The 13990-nt window shown below is 31.8% G+C and overlaps 1 protein-coding gene across 2 annotated transcripts in view; it reads right to left on the bottom strand.

Moving 5' to 3' along the window:
• The window catches only part of LOC114336013 (serine palmitoyltransferase 2-like), a 49560-nt gene extending 36746 nt beyond the window's left edge, over nt 1-12814 (bottom strand). Inside the window, exon 1 of one of the 2 annotated variants that reach the window (XM_028286323.2) lies at nt 12647-12814. In XM_028286323.2, the coding sequence (XP_028142124.2) occupies nt 12647-12667 (21 nt within the window). In that variant the 5' untranslated portion in view covers nt 12668-12814. Of the gene's footprint in view, nt 1-3131; nt 3198-12646 lie in introns of those variants that run through there. The other variant, XM_028286317.2, reaches the window with a different exon arrangement.
• Nucleotides 12815-13990: the final 1176 nt, after the last annotated feature.

The raw sequence follows: 13990 nt of genomic DNA, 5'->3' as shown, positions 1-13990 counted from the left end.
TAAATCAAGCAAAAACTAAATATCTAACCAACGAATCTCTAGATATAAATGGGAATATAACTCTGGACAACAATAAAATAGAAAAAGTTGAGTCGTATATATTATATATACTTGGGACAAAAAATAGAACTAAAGGCTGATTTAGATAGAAGATGTTCCTTAGCATGGGCAGCATTTACAAACAGTATTTAAATCAAACTTGCCAAGCACTTTAAAGGCAAAAACGTTCGATCAGTACGTGTTGCCAGTTCTGACATACGGAACCGAAACTTGGGCTTTTAACAACAGCATAGTCCACAAAGTTCAAGTGACTCAGAGAGCTATGAAACGGAGAATGCTCAACATTAAGCTCAGTGATCGCAAGTCCAATGAAGAGATAAGAAAGCGATCAAAAGTAACAGATGTGATCCAGAAGGTTGCCATGTTAAAATGGAACTGGGCAGGACACATAGGAAGAATGGAAGACAACCTCTGGACAAAGCGAATTCTCGAGTGGCGATCAAGGGCAAGCAAAAGAAGTAGAGGCAGACCTCAAACCAGATGGACTGATGACATCAAGCGAATGTATGGCCACGAAGGGATGCAAAAAATAGCAAACAAATATGAATGGACACACCTAAGGGAGGCTTACATCCGACGATGGATGGAATAGCTGTTGATGATGATGACGATGATGATGATATTAAATATTTTTAGTCTCCTGTAGGAGAATAATGTCAAGATCATATCTATACAATACAACAGAAATAGAGACGAAAAGATCTAAGAACAGAGATATACACGTGGAATTTGGAACAGAGATATACACATGGCATTTGTAGACCTTGGGAAGGCTTACAACACCGTGCCAAGGCAAGAACTATACAAAGCAATGACAGAAATAGGGTTACCAGCTAACTTATCACAATCGATCAAGAACATATACAGGGAATATGAAGTATGTATATATTGTTCTATAATTTTTTTTGGAAAAATTTAGAAAATAAATTTATATCAGAGACCACGAAATTATAGATTTTCATCGCACTGTATATGACCAAAAATTGTAATAGGATAATTTAGTTAGTAATCAGTGTTTTCGCGGAAAAGTGAAATCGTTAAAAAGGTGGTTTTCTTAATGGGTTTTTGAACGGACTTAAACAATGGTGCGGTCAGATTAGACAATACCGTTTATTTCGCTTTGCAATGGACAATAAGACAATTTATAAAAAATTCGAAGAAGGTTAAGCGGTAAACAAATTTATTGAGTTTAGAATGTAAGGCCTTTTGTTTAGCATTTTGAAACAACGAAAGTAATTTGATGTCTCCGAGAATTTAATAAAATGGAAAGTTGTATACAAATTAAATTGGTTCTTAAGAAATGATAATAATATGGGTGTAGTGGGTAGAAAGGATGTTTTGTGATTGGTGCAAAATGATGGATGAAAGGGATGAGAGTGTTGAGTCTGATTTTGATGAGAGAAAAAATGGGCACTGTGTAAAAAATATCTGGAGACCGCAGTCCAGTTTTTGAAAAGTGGGAAGTCAATGTAAAGTGGTGAAATTAGCCATTGCGAGCAGAATCAAGTTGAAACGAAATCGTTGACCGGTTTGAGAAGTTAATTTTCCTGTGTCCAAGGAAGATTCTTGTTTCTGTCTAGAACGAGTAGCCGATTGGTATCTGCACAAGATATTGAGCAGAGAGAAAACTGATTCGAAAATTCGAGCGAGTCCTGTTTGTTTGTTTGTTAAGCAGTTTGGACGAGAGGGACCTTTCGCAACATCCTAAGAGTACTTGTGGGAGAATATAGGACGACGCAATCCGGGAAAAGAAGTAGAGAAGAAACAAAAAGGTTAGTCAAATCATTTGTGAAACGGAGAGAGTTTGTTTATATCCACACCATATTTGCCTAATTTCTGTACTGAACAGTTCTGTAACATAATTAGTCAGTACAAAGTTCAAAGAAGAAATAAGTAATCAATTCAAAAAGAGAAAAGTAAAGTTTATTAAATTTTGTAAGAATAAATAACGAATTATTTAAATATTTTTTTTTGCAGAGGAGATATCAGAATTAACGCTTAATTTAGTAGGTGAGAAATAGTTGCAACAAATTTAGATTTTAACTTATTTTTTAAATCCTATGTTTATGGTATATTGGATAAATAAATAATATTTTTTAACATTTATATGACATTGAGTGTGTTTAATTTCCTTGTTGTGTTCCTGGATGGAGTAAGCAACTAGAGATACCAGAAGCCACAAACCAAAGGTAAAGCATCAAAAATAAAATAGCCCTGAGAATAAAGTTTATTAGAAAATTTAATTTAAATTTGGTTTTGTTTTACATAAGCAGTAATTAAAATAGTTGAGTAATTAATTAAATTAAGAATTTGCTCATCAATCTCATAAAAGAGAGAAATACCGAGCATAACAATATAAAAATCAATATAACAAAATGACTACCACAGGGGTTTCCAAAAATTTGGAAATATAAGAACACTGCGAAATAAAAGAAACGAAGAGTTTTAAATACTTGGGTTTTACAATGTCGAAAAACGCAACAATAGAAGAACAGATAAAAAATAGATCGGAGCAAACAAGATATTGTATAAGACAACTCCATAATGTAATCTGGAATAAAAACATTAAAAAACAAAAAAAAATTATATACCAAACAATAATATGAAGTATCATGCCATACGCAGCAGAAATGTGGATCGTTAACAAGAAAACCAAAGTAGCATTATGGTGACCAAAATGGAATTGTGGAGAAGATGCTGTGACACGACCAGAAACGACAGAATATCAAATGATGTTGTGTATGTTCTGGAGAAAGAGGTAAGGATAAAAATTTCAAAGTAGAAAAAGATGCCGTGCAAGATATAGATGAAAGAAGACTAAAATGGTATGGCCACGTACGTAGAGTAGTCTCTCCAGGAACTCTCTGTCAGTGATCTGAATTGAACTATAACCGATAGATATTTTAAAAAATATCTACTTACCTACTTGTTGTTTTAAACCAGTGTCAATATTAAATTTTTGATTTTTTATTGTCTACTGTACATATGTAAATGTAGACCTACTTAAAAAGATACAAGGTGATAATATTCGTGTGTCTACTGTATACATAAAAATAAATTATCCGAAATACCTTTTCTATTACCACTTCAGCAAAATCCTTATTACTCATTGCTAATGTGTCTACTTAACATAGATTTTCATAATACCTATCGTCACTACAACTACACTAATAAATAATTTGTGACGACTGATAAGGAATAAGTCATTTAAAAGTTACTCACTAGTTTCTAATTCTTGAAAATGTTAACGATTCTGTAATTAATTATAATAATCAAACTTCATCGATAGTATTCTAATAGTGTTATTAGTAGTGGGAAACTACATTTGAAATAATATGTAGAAAGTACGTGTGTAATAGTGATGTAACAAATATTCGTATTCGCATTCGCATTCGCGAATACTTGCATATTTTTGCATATTCGCATCCGCATTCGCATTCTAGTCCATTAAATAAACGGGAAATACGGCGATACCGTGTAATTTTAAGGGTCAACTCCGAACTGCATGAAAATTTAGCTTTAGGTTCTACTTGAAATCCACTTCAAAGTTGAAATTGTGCCGTTGGTTGCTTTTACTTAGGAGATGACAGTCACCCCTTCTCGGGGGTGTAAAAACGCGCATTTAAAATAAGTCCGGAAATGGATAAATTGACTAATTCTAAACAACTTTTGTTCTATAGAGATTTTTAAGTAAGTTAATACTTTTCGAGTTATTTGCGATTGAACATGTTTATTTTTTCGACAAAAAAACCACGTTTTCAGGAGAATTTTGCAAATAACTCAAAATTTAAGCATTTATCGAAATTAGTACTGGTATCAAAAATGTGGCATAGAAACAACTAAAAAAAGTTGTATGTTGGTGAAGTATATAGACTCAGAATAACCAAAGTTATAGCTCATGAAAAATACGTTTTTATTCGTCAAATTCCAAATTGAATATTTCAACGTGACATAACCAAAAAATGAAGCACGTTTATGACATTTTTTCAAAATATTTTTTTAGAAGGCCGTTTTTTTGTTTAAACATAATAAAATATGATTTTATTGTTACGCAATAAATAAAGATCGATATTCAACAAATATGGTATTGTTATGTCTTTCTTTCCCCAAGTTACAACCCAAAATAAACTAAGTGCGAAATCTTATTCTCCTTTACCATAATACTTTTTAAGCTATTTTGAAAAAAGTGCTCAATATAAATCCAAATTTCTTCAAAAATAAGCACTTTGAACGGCCAAACTTACAGATCATATAAACGGTAAACATACATATTAAGAAAATTAAGAAAAAGGTAAAGCGGTGACGATTAATTTTATTTAGGGTGCTCAATAGGGGGAAATTTTCGCGATTTTTGTAACCAAAAAAAAGGGGCCAGCTTTATGTTGAGCGTAGGTCATTCGTTTAGTTTTGTTGTTAGAATCTTTTATAAAAAAATAAAAGCTTTTTAAAACACTTTAAAACATTTAAATAATTTTTTCCCGAAAATTGCTTAATTTTTTGGTTATTTCACGTTAAAATATTTGATTTGGAATTTGGCGAACAAGAACGTATATTTCATGAACTACAACTTTGCTTTTGCTGGGTATATAGACTTCATTAATACACGATTTTTTTATAAGCTAAATTTTTGCTAGGAATATTTTTTTCGATTAAATAATTATTTTTGGGTTATTTTCGAGAAACCGCCTGAAAACGTTGTTCTTTTGTCGAAAAATCAACATTTTTAATCGCAAAAATCTCGAAAAGTATTGACTTACCTACGTAAAAAACTCTACAGAACGAAAGTTGCTTGAAAGTTGAGAAGGGGTGAATGCCACCTCCCAAGTAAAAGCAAAAATATCAGAAAAAAAAATAATTTGAAGATAATATTAGGTTCATAAAATCAAAAACTATTTATTCACTTTTTATCTTTTTTTTATTAAGAAAAGGTAACTTAACCTCGTATAATTACAGTTTCAGCCACCACTTCATTTAATTATTTGGCACTATGTAATAAAACTTAAGATTAAGATTGAATGCTGAAGTGAAGTAGACAAGAGAGAATTCAAAAAACTTACAATTCACGACCCCGTCTGTTCAGCTGGTAAATTCCAACAGAAAATGGACCTAGTTAAAGAAGTAACGACCAATATAAAAATAAAATAAAAATTCCATTTTTATTCAGTTGCAATGCGAAGGCAAAACAATCTTATTTTTCACTTAGAATACGGAGCGCAGTGCCAGCACTCTGAATCGACGATTTTCGACTCTTTTTGTTGTCTCATCGGAGAGAGTCTCATCGAAAATCGTCGATTCAGAGTCGATGAGACTCTCTCCGATGAGACTCCAAAAAGAGTCGAAAATCGTCGATTCAGAGTGCTGGCACTGCGCTCCGTATTCTAAGTGAAAAATAAGATTGTTTTGCCTTCGCATTGCAACTGAATAAAAATGGAATTTTTATTTTATTTTTATATTGGTCGTTACTTCTTTAACTAGGTCCATTTTCTGTTGGAATTTACCAGCTGAACAGACGGGGTCGTGAATTGTAAGTTTTTTGAATTCCCTCTTGTCTTCTTCGCTTCAGCATCCATCTGGCTTGCAATTTTTAGAAGCCTTGGAGGTGTTACCAAGAAAACGGACCAATAAGTTTTCAATTTAAAAATCTTTTAGTAATATTTTAATATTTTTAAATATTATTAATATTGCTATTAGGATTGAAAACTACTTCATCTTTCAATTGCCAGATGACGCTAGTTACCTAGTCCATTTACGTCAGTTGCGATGTGGGGGATAAACTCTCGGTGTTAGCCACTTAGGGTATGGAGCAGCAGGCCTACGTTCTCTCCGATCAGACTCCAAAAAGAGTCGAAAATCGTCGATTCAGAATGCTGGCACTGCGCTCCGTATTCTAAGTGAAAAATAAGATTGTTTTGCCTTCGCATTGCAATTGAATAAAAATGGATTTTTTATTTTATTTTTATATTGGTCGTTACTTCTTTGAGTAACTAGGTCCATTTTCTGTTGGAATTTACCAGCTGGACAGACGGGGTCGTGAATTGTAAGTTTTTTGAATTCCCTCTTGTCTTCTTCGCTTCAGCATCCATCTGACTTGCAAATTTTAGAAGCCTTGGAGGTGTTACCAATAAAACGGACCAATAAGTTTTCAATTTAAAAGTCTTTTAGTAATATTTTAATATTTTTAAATAATATTAATATTGCTATTAGGATTGAAAACTACTTCATCAAAACTTTTTGAGTTATTAAAAATCAAAGATTTTAATTTTTCGTGAAAAAAATGCATGTTTTTAACCAATTTTTCATAAATAACTCAAGAACTGTAATTTTTTGCAAAAAAAGTTAATATTACTAAAATTAAAGCTAATAAAAAACGAAATAAATTTCTTACTAGAAAAACCTATTAATGTTAACTAAAAGTGAGTTATAGGTAATTGAATGTATATTGTTTTCGGCAAGTACCCAAATCTAAGTATTCAAGCTTAAATAACGGGAAAATTATGCATTTTATAACATAAGCTTATTTAACATAATTTGTCAAAGTACTTATATTAGAAATATCTATCAAATGAGACATAGAACAAGTTGATAGCATTAAAATTTATGCTCCAAAAATTTTTCAAAGTTTATATTTTAAAAAAATTTCCAAAAAATGCTAGGGTTTTTTTTTTAATACCTCCGTTAATTTTTACGATATCAGGTTCACTTAAAAACCATTTGAAAGATAATTCCAAGGGCTAATAAACCTAGTAGAACTTAATCTTTTAAATCTCTTACTTTTTTAAAAATTAAAGGTTGAATGGTCCCGGTTACGTGGTTCTCGCAGCAAAATTTAAGCTTAAAACGTTTCTATCTCGGTTAGTTTTTACCCTACAGAAATAGTAAGAACGGTAAAATATTTAATACAGAAAAACTCAAGTTTTGTTGTATATCATTTTTCACGTGTATTGAGTATTTTTGGAGTTATTATCAAAATAAAATAAAAATTACGATAATTTTAAAAATTCTGATTATTTTAAATTATATCTTTTTTTCAATAATATGCATTCTAAACCGGTCAAAATTGTTGAAATCATTACTTATGCTAAAATAAAGAAACTGTTGTAAGGATTACTATAAATTTATATTTTTGTGGAAATGACGTATGTTTCATTTTTCACGTTTTCATAAAAAATTCGAAAGGGTTTTATTGTTTTCATCGTAACTTGATTAATTTTGATGCTATTAACTTCTCCTGGAGCTCATTTGATAGGTACTCCGAAGTACTTTGACAAGTGTTTAGCAGGTATATTTTATAAAGTGCATCGTTTTCGGTTATTTAAGCTTGAATAGATAGATTTGAGTACTCGTCGAAAAAAATATACATTCAATTACCCATAACTCACTTTTAATTAACATTAGTTTAGTTCTTTAAGTAAGGAGTGTATTCAATTTTTTATTATCTTCAGGTTTGGGAATTATAACTTTTTTGTAAAAGCTTATAGTTTTTGAGTTATACGTGAAAAACAGCTTTAAAACATGCATTTGTTTACGAAAAAATAAAATCTTTGATCATCAATGACTCCAAATGTAGGTATTGATTTATATTAATAACTTTAGATAACAAATTTTGCTTAGAATTTGTCCCTCTATCGATTTATGGTATTATTTTTAATAAAATAATTTTCACCCACTAGAAGGGGTGGCATCTACCGCCAGGGTAAAAGCGCAAGTTGGCATCATGTCACCTTTATTCCTTAAGGTATCCTCTAACTCACCAATTTTTATGAAATCGATGGAGGTTCAACGAAATCGGAGGTGAAAACCTTCAGTGACTGCACTAGTAGTAGATATTCGCATTCGTATTCGCATATGTTCAAAAAATTGCATTTACCTCACTATACTAAATTTACAATCAAGATGCAGTAGAAATAAACAAACCAAGACACGTTAAATGCTACTAGGACCACTCCCGAATCATAATTTACAATGTATAAACTTTGGAAATCATGATTTGGGATTTACAATGTATACACATTGTAAATTATGATTTGGGAGTGCTCCTAGTAGCATTTAACGTGTCTTGGTTTATTTATGTGTGCTGCATCTTGATTGTAAATTTAGTACAGGATGTAATCACAATGCAAGTGGTATAAAAGGGAGCAATGTTATACATCAGTTTAAGTTTTTTCCAATAAAAGTCTTACAGTACCTCATTTAAAGGGCGTACACACGTCCCGACCTGACCACCAGACACGACAGAACTTCCTGGCCATCTTTGTCGGTCTAACGGCCCAAACTTTAGTAGCCAACTTCGCATTTTTTGCATTTTTTTAAATTACAGCCTAGGTGCAATTTTTTGTTCCGCGGAGTAAAGGGTAAGCAAATTGTTTTTTTTTTTTTATTTAATATTTTAAACATTTGTATGCATTTGTATGTTAATGGATTCGGAAAGAACAAAATAAACAACGTACAATGTGCCAAGAAATCATACACCATTGTTACATCTACACTACAGTCGATAGGTTATACGAATCGGCTTTCTGAAAACCTTCTTCCATTTTATTTGTTTATTTTTGTACCACCCAAAATAGGTCCTTAGAGTCTATCCACTTTAAACTAAACAAATTCAGTATAAAATTCCACTTTAACCCTGATAAAACAAGAAGAGAACAAAATAAAATGACCTGAAACGTCAAGCAGGTAAACAATAACACAGGGAGAAAGGCGAGCGCTTGGGGTATACGACTAGTGACGTCAGACCAATAGAGAAGCGTTCTTGAAATTTAAAATATTGCTAGATTTCTAATAAAGATTTTTTATAGAAAAGCCTTTTCAATTTTTTTGAAATTTTAGACAATTATTCTTAGGGTGTTTCTTAATCGTTTTACATGTTTGAAATGACTTTTTATTTTTTTGGGAACATCCCTATTAGCCTTTTCTTATTTACACGTATTTTCAATTTTTTTAAATTTAATAAATAAGTAAAGTAGACTTTTTATTTTTATATTTACTTTATTACACGAAAATTATTCATCCGTGTTGGAGTCGGAAATCAGGTCAAAAACGCTATACACGTCCCGATCCCATAGATTTTGGAGCAGACAGTCTTTGGATCCCATTGGCCATTCTTAATGAAACACCCTATACATCATAAAGGGCAATTCATTAAGAATGTCCAATCTCTGAGTTGTAGATTTTAAACCTTAAAATATTAAGATTTAACCCAAATCGCTTAAATAAAATGTGGCACCTTACTGAGTTACAGGGTGTTTTATCAATAATTTAAAAACTATTTATATCCAGTACTTTAAACCTATTTGACATGTCCTTATCATACTTAGCAGAAATTTTAGGTACTGTATACCCTACTAAAGTATGTTAAATAAACGTTTTTAGCTGTTACCAGAGGCGTACGATAGGGGAAGTGGATGCTTGACCCTTCCCAAATTCTACGCCACTAACGGAATTACTATGTTAGTGTAATTTTTAGATTCTCCAATACTTTCTATGTAAATAATATGCTTTTCATTCGTAACGATAAAATCATTAGTTTTTGAGATATATGAAGTTAAAAATTAAGCGGCACAATACATTAAGTAATAAAAATAACTGTGCCGTTACATGTACTTCAAATATCTTGAACACTAATGACTTTATCGTTACGAATGAAGAGTACATTATTTGCGTATGTAGAGTATTGGAGGATCGAGAAAATGCGCTAAAGTAGCAATTCTGCCACTGTCGTATAATTTGGGAAGGGTCAAACATTCACTGTCCTCTGTCGTAAGTCTCTGGTAGTAGCCAGAAACGATTATTTATCATAATTTAGTAGGGTGTATAGTACCTAACTTTCTGTCAATTATAACAAGGATACGTCAAGTAGTTTTAAAGTACTGGCTACAAATAGTTTTTAAATTTTTAAATAAAACACCCTGTAACTCAGTTAAGAGTCACATTTTAATTATGTGATTTGGGTTAAATCTTAATATTTTGATGTCTAGAATCTACAACTCAGAGATTGGACATTATTAATGAATCACCCTGTATATGTACATGTACATGTACATCCAAACAGGGGGCAGTGATGTGTTTAGTCAGACCTGTAGCGGTACTAATACTAATTCATTCGAGTGATAAGATGAGCCTTCGGCGAGTAATAGCATTGATTATAGACACGGACACGTGTCTATAATCAATGGTAATAGTCATAGACTGCCACGATTGTATAGAAATCCGCGAATAATATAATTAATTATTATCGGTTGGATTCAAGAATATATTATTTTTATATATTATGTAATATGAAGCCGATTTTTATTATTTGGTTTTCGATTATATCGATAATATTAATTCTCGTTACAATGTTTTATTAATAGGAGAACAGGGGGAATGGGAGCCACCTAAGGAAATATTTTTATTTAAATCATACTACATATTAGTCTTTAAACAAATTTAAAAATTTATATAGGATCTGACAAAAACCAGTAATACTAACGGTGCCAATAGTTACCACGTATCGCTAGAACAATATTGCACAATTTCAATCAGCTCCGGCGAACAGTTTAAAACGAACTGATTTAAATAATCGCAATACCTATGAGTATCAACCATATCACAAATCAAGATCAACCTTAAGGCGAAATTACACGGTTCAACCGAATTGAATTCATTTTGGTTGAATGGAGCAAAAATGAAATCAATGCTATTTACACGGTATCTGGAAAGTGAACTTTTCAATACATATTCTTCGAAATATGTCGTCGAATGAAGGCATGCGTTTAGGAGTTGCATAAAAGAATTAACTTAAAAAGAAGCTAAGCAAATGCCGTCGTTGTTGGGTGCGATCATCGGTATTAAGGAGACAAGCCTAGGAGCTGCATTTGTTCGATCGTTTTATCTTTGTTAACTCGGAAGTATAAAGGCGCGTTTTTACGGTACACTTTAGATGATCATCCCGGACGAATCATCCAAAGTGAAAAATAAATAAATCGTGTAAACTATTAACCATCGAAAATGATCATTCAAAATGAATATTGAACGAAGTTGAACCGAGTTCTACTTTTGTTCACTTTAGATGATGCATCGCGGATGAATCATCCAAAGTGAACCATGTAAACATGCTTTTATTGCTGTGAGTCATCGGCAGTGACTAGTGAAATGCGGCAACAGGTCCACGTGTGTGTTTATTGTCGTGTTTAAAGTGCGTAGTTGTTGTGTTTGTACGTTTTAGATGGTTTTTTAACATGTCTTGATCTTCTGTAGACCATTCCTTTAACAAAAACGTTGACGCCCCCATTTTGTAGCGTCGATTTATCCGCGGCCTTACCCACCAACGTCGTTTTTTTCTAATCTTCTGTTTTTCAAGTGCATGTCTAAGTTCATTTAAAGACATTCAGTTATTATGCCAATTCCAGCACGTTCAACTTCAGTCGGCGACATATGTAAGTAAACAGACTAATTCATGGTGATCCATGTAAACGATAATTACTTTCATCGTCGCAATCACTTTGGATGATTCATCCGGGATGATCATCCACAATGTACCGTGAAAACGCGCCTTTACGAGTACGAATACTTTTAATTTTCAATTCTATGTCTTCTTCGGTTATATCACTAATGTTCAAATCTTCAATTAGCGATTTAATAGCATTTCCACCACAATCTCGGTTTTTATATCCGTTCGTCTTGTAATTCCATAAATTTGAAAACCATTGTGTATGAAAGTAGTAGGTAGGTAAATTTTAAATCTTAAATTATACCTACTTACTTTTCGTTCACGAGTGACTGTAAAAGTGAATCGTTCAATTCTTGTATTTACACTTACACGTTCATTTCTCGTTCAATCACGATGAAGATTGAACGCCAGAAGTGAAAATATTGAGCCTTGTTCAATTCTTTCAATGCGATTGAAAGACAATATTCAATGACATTGAATGATTCACTTTTATGTTTACATGGATCAATTTGATTGCTTCATCGAAATTGAAAAGCAAACGTAAGCCGTGTAATTTTGCCTTTAGAGAGCGTTCAGCAGTTATATTAAGGCATTCCAATCCCTAAAAATAAGGCGGCTCCCATTACCCACTGGCTCCCAATACCCCCATCTCCCCTAACAGCTAACATATTCTTGGCTATTTCTTATTCACTTTCTATTGTCTATCTTGTACATAATTAAACATTCTATTTGTGTTCTCCCAACACTTGTATTTTAGCTTGTGCTATAAGATACTTTGCCTTATAAAACCCGACATTCGAAGTTATTATCGATAAAAATATGTTTCCATTATTCTCTTTTAAAAATAAAATTATCGAACTTCAGCTTTTACTTCAACAAATTATTTTTCAAATTTTTAATAAGAATATTTCATTAACTTCCCAAACGAGTCGCATAGAGAAGACTTATTCATACAATAAGTTCCATTAAACACATTTAAAAAAATAAATATCACTCTAAGTAAAAACAAGCATTGTGAAGACACGAAATAAATTAATATTAGAATGCCTTTTAAAAAAACAGCTCGCTTAGAAAAAGGCATTTTTGTTGATAAGGCAATTGGCATACACAAGATATAACTTTAATAGTCTTTAGTGTAAGAAACACAGCACTTACCTTTAAAATTGAAAGCAACATTTTATTACTGTTTCAAAAGTTATCAAAAGTTATACTGAAATGTTAATTCACCTGTAGATTAGTTTTTAAAATATTTAAATTTGTATATAAATAATAAACTCGTATAATGTAGTAGGTAACAGTTACTGTGCCATGCGTACCTACCGTATTACATTCATTATCGAGCGCAATTGTCAATGACACTTTTTCAATTTGGGCAAAAAAGATCACTAAAATTACTATGGGTTTTTAGAACCCGTAAAAATCATGAAATAAAGCTTAAAAAAAATCATATCAAAAAATAATTCATACCTGCGATTTTATTGCACACTCAGGGAAGCTTTATCCATTAGGCAATATAGGCAGTTGCCTAGGGCGGCACATTATGAGAGGGCGGCAAGAATACTGTACAAAAAATATTTATATATAAAAATTATGGATCTGGGTTCTGTCAATAAAGAGTATGAAGCTCTTTCAAATTACTTTACCAAAACTTACTTTACTTTACGCCAAAAAATTGTGCCCAAATAAAACATATAAAGAAATAAGAAAGAGAAAAAGAAAAATTCAATTTCACGAGGAGGCCGATGATGAACTAAACTTTTCAGCTAGTGATGAGATGAAAATTAACACATTCTGTATTATAATCGACACTCTGATAAAAGACCTGAATAGACGTCTGGAATCTTATCGACTTATTTATCAACGTTTTCGTGTTACATATTAACAGATTTGCCAAAATTAAGCAATGAAGAAATTATTAAAGAAGCTGAAAATCTGATACAAAATAAAGACGACTAAGATACATCATTCATACATGAATACATTCACTGAAAGGGTCATTTGGATATCACAATAAAATCACTAATTGACATAAGAAGAGTTAGTGCAGTCACTGAATGTGGATATGAGCTATTACCTCCGATTTCGTTTAACCTCCATCGATTTGCATGAAAATTGGTGAGTACTTAGAGGATATCACAAGGAACAAAGGTGACATGGTGTCAACTTGCGCTTTTACCCTGGGGGTGGATGCCACCCCTTCTCGGGGCTGAAAATTATTTTATTAAAAATATTCCCAAAATTAGATAGAGGGACAAATTCTAAGCAAAATTTGTTACATAAAGTTATTAAAATAAATCAAAACTTTTTGAGTTATTAATGATCAAATATTTTAATTTTTCGTGAGAAAAGTGCATGTTTTTAACCGATTTTTCATAAATAACTCAAAAACTCTAAAATTTTAAAAGTTAATATTACTAAAATTTATACCAAAAAGTTACTATTACTAAAATTAAAGCTAATAAAAAATGAAATAAACTCCTTACTGGACTTACTTTACTT

This window comes from Diabrotica virgifera, chromosome 1 (assembly GCF_917563875.1).
Source record: "Diabrotica virgifera virgifera chromosome 1, PGI_DIABVI_V3a".
Lineage (NCBI taxonomy): Eukaryota > Metazoa > Arthropoda > Insecta > Coleoptera > Chrysomelidae > Diabrotica > Diabrotica virgifera.
The sequence above is the reverse complement of the archived record's forward strand: the minus strand, read 5'-3'. Positions and strand labels throughout refer to the sequence as shown.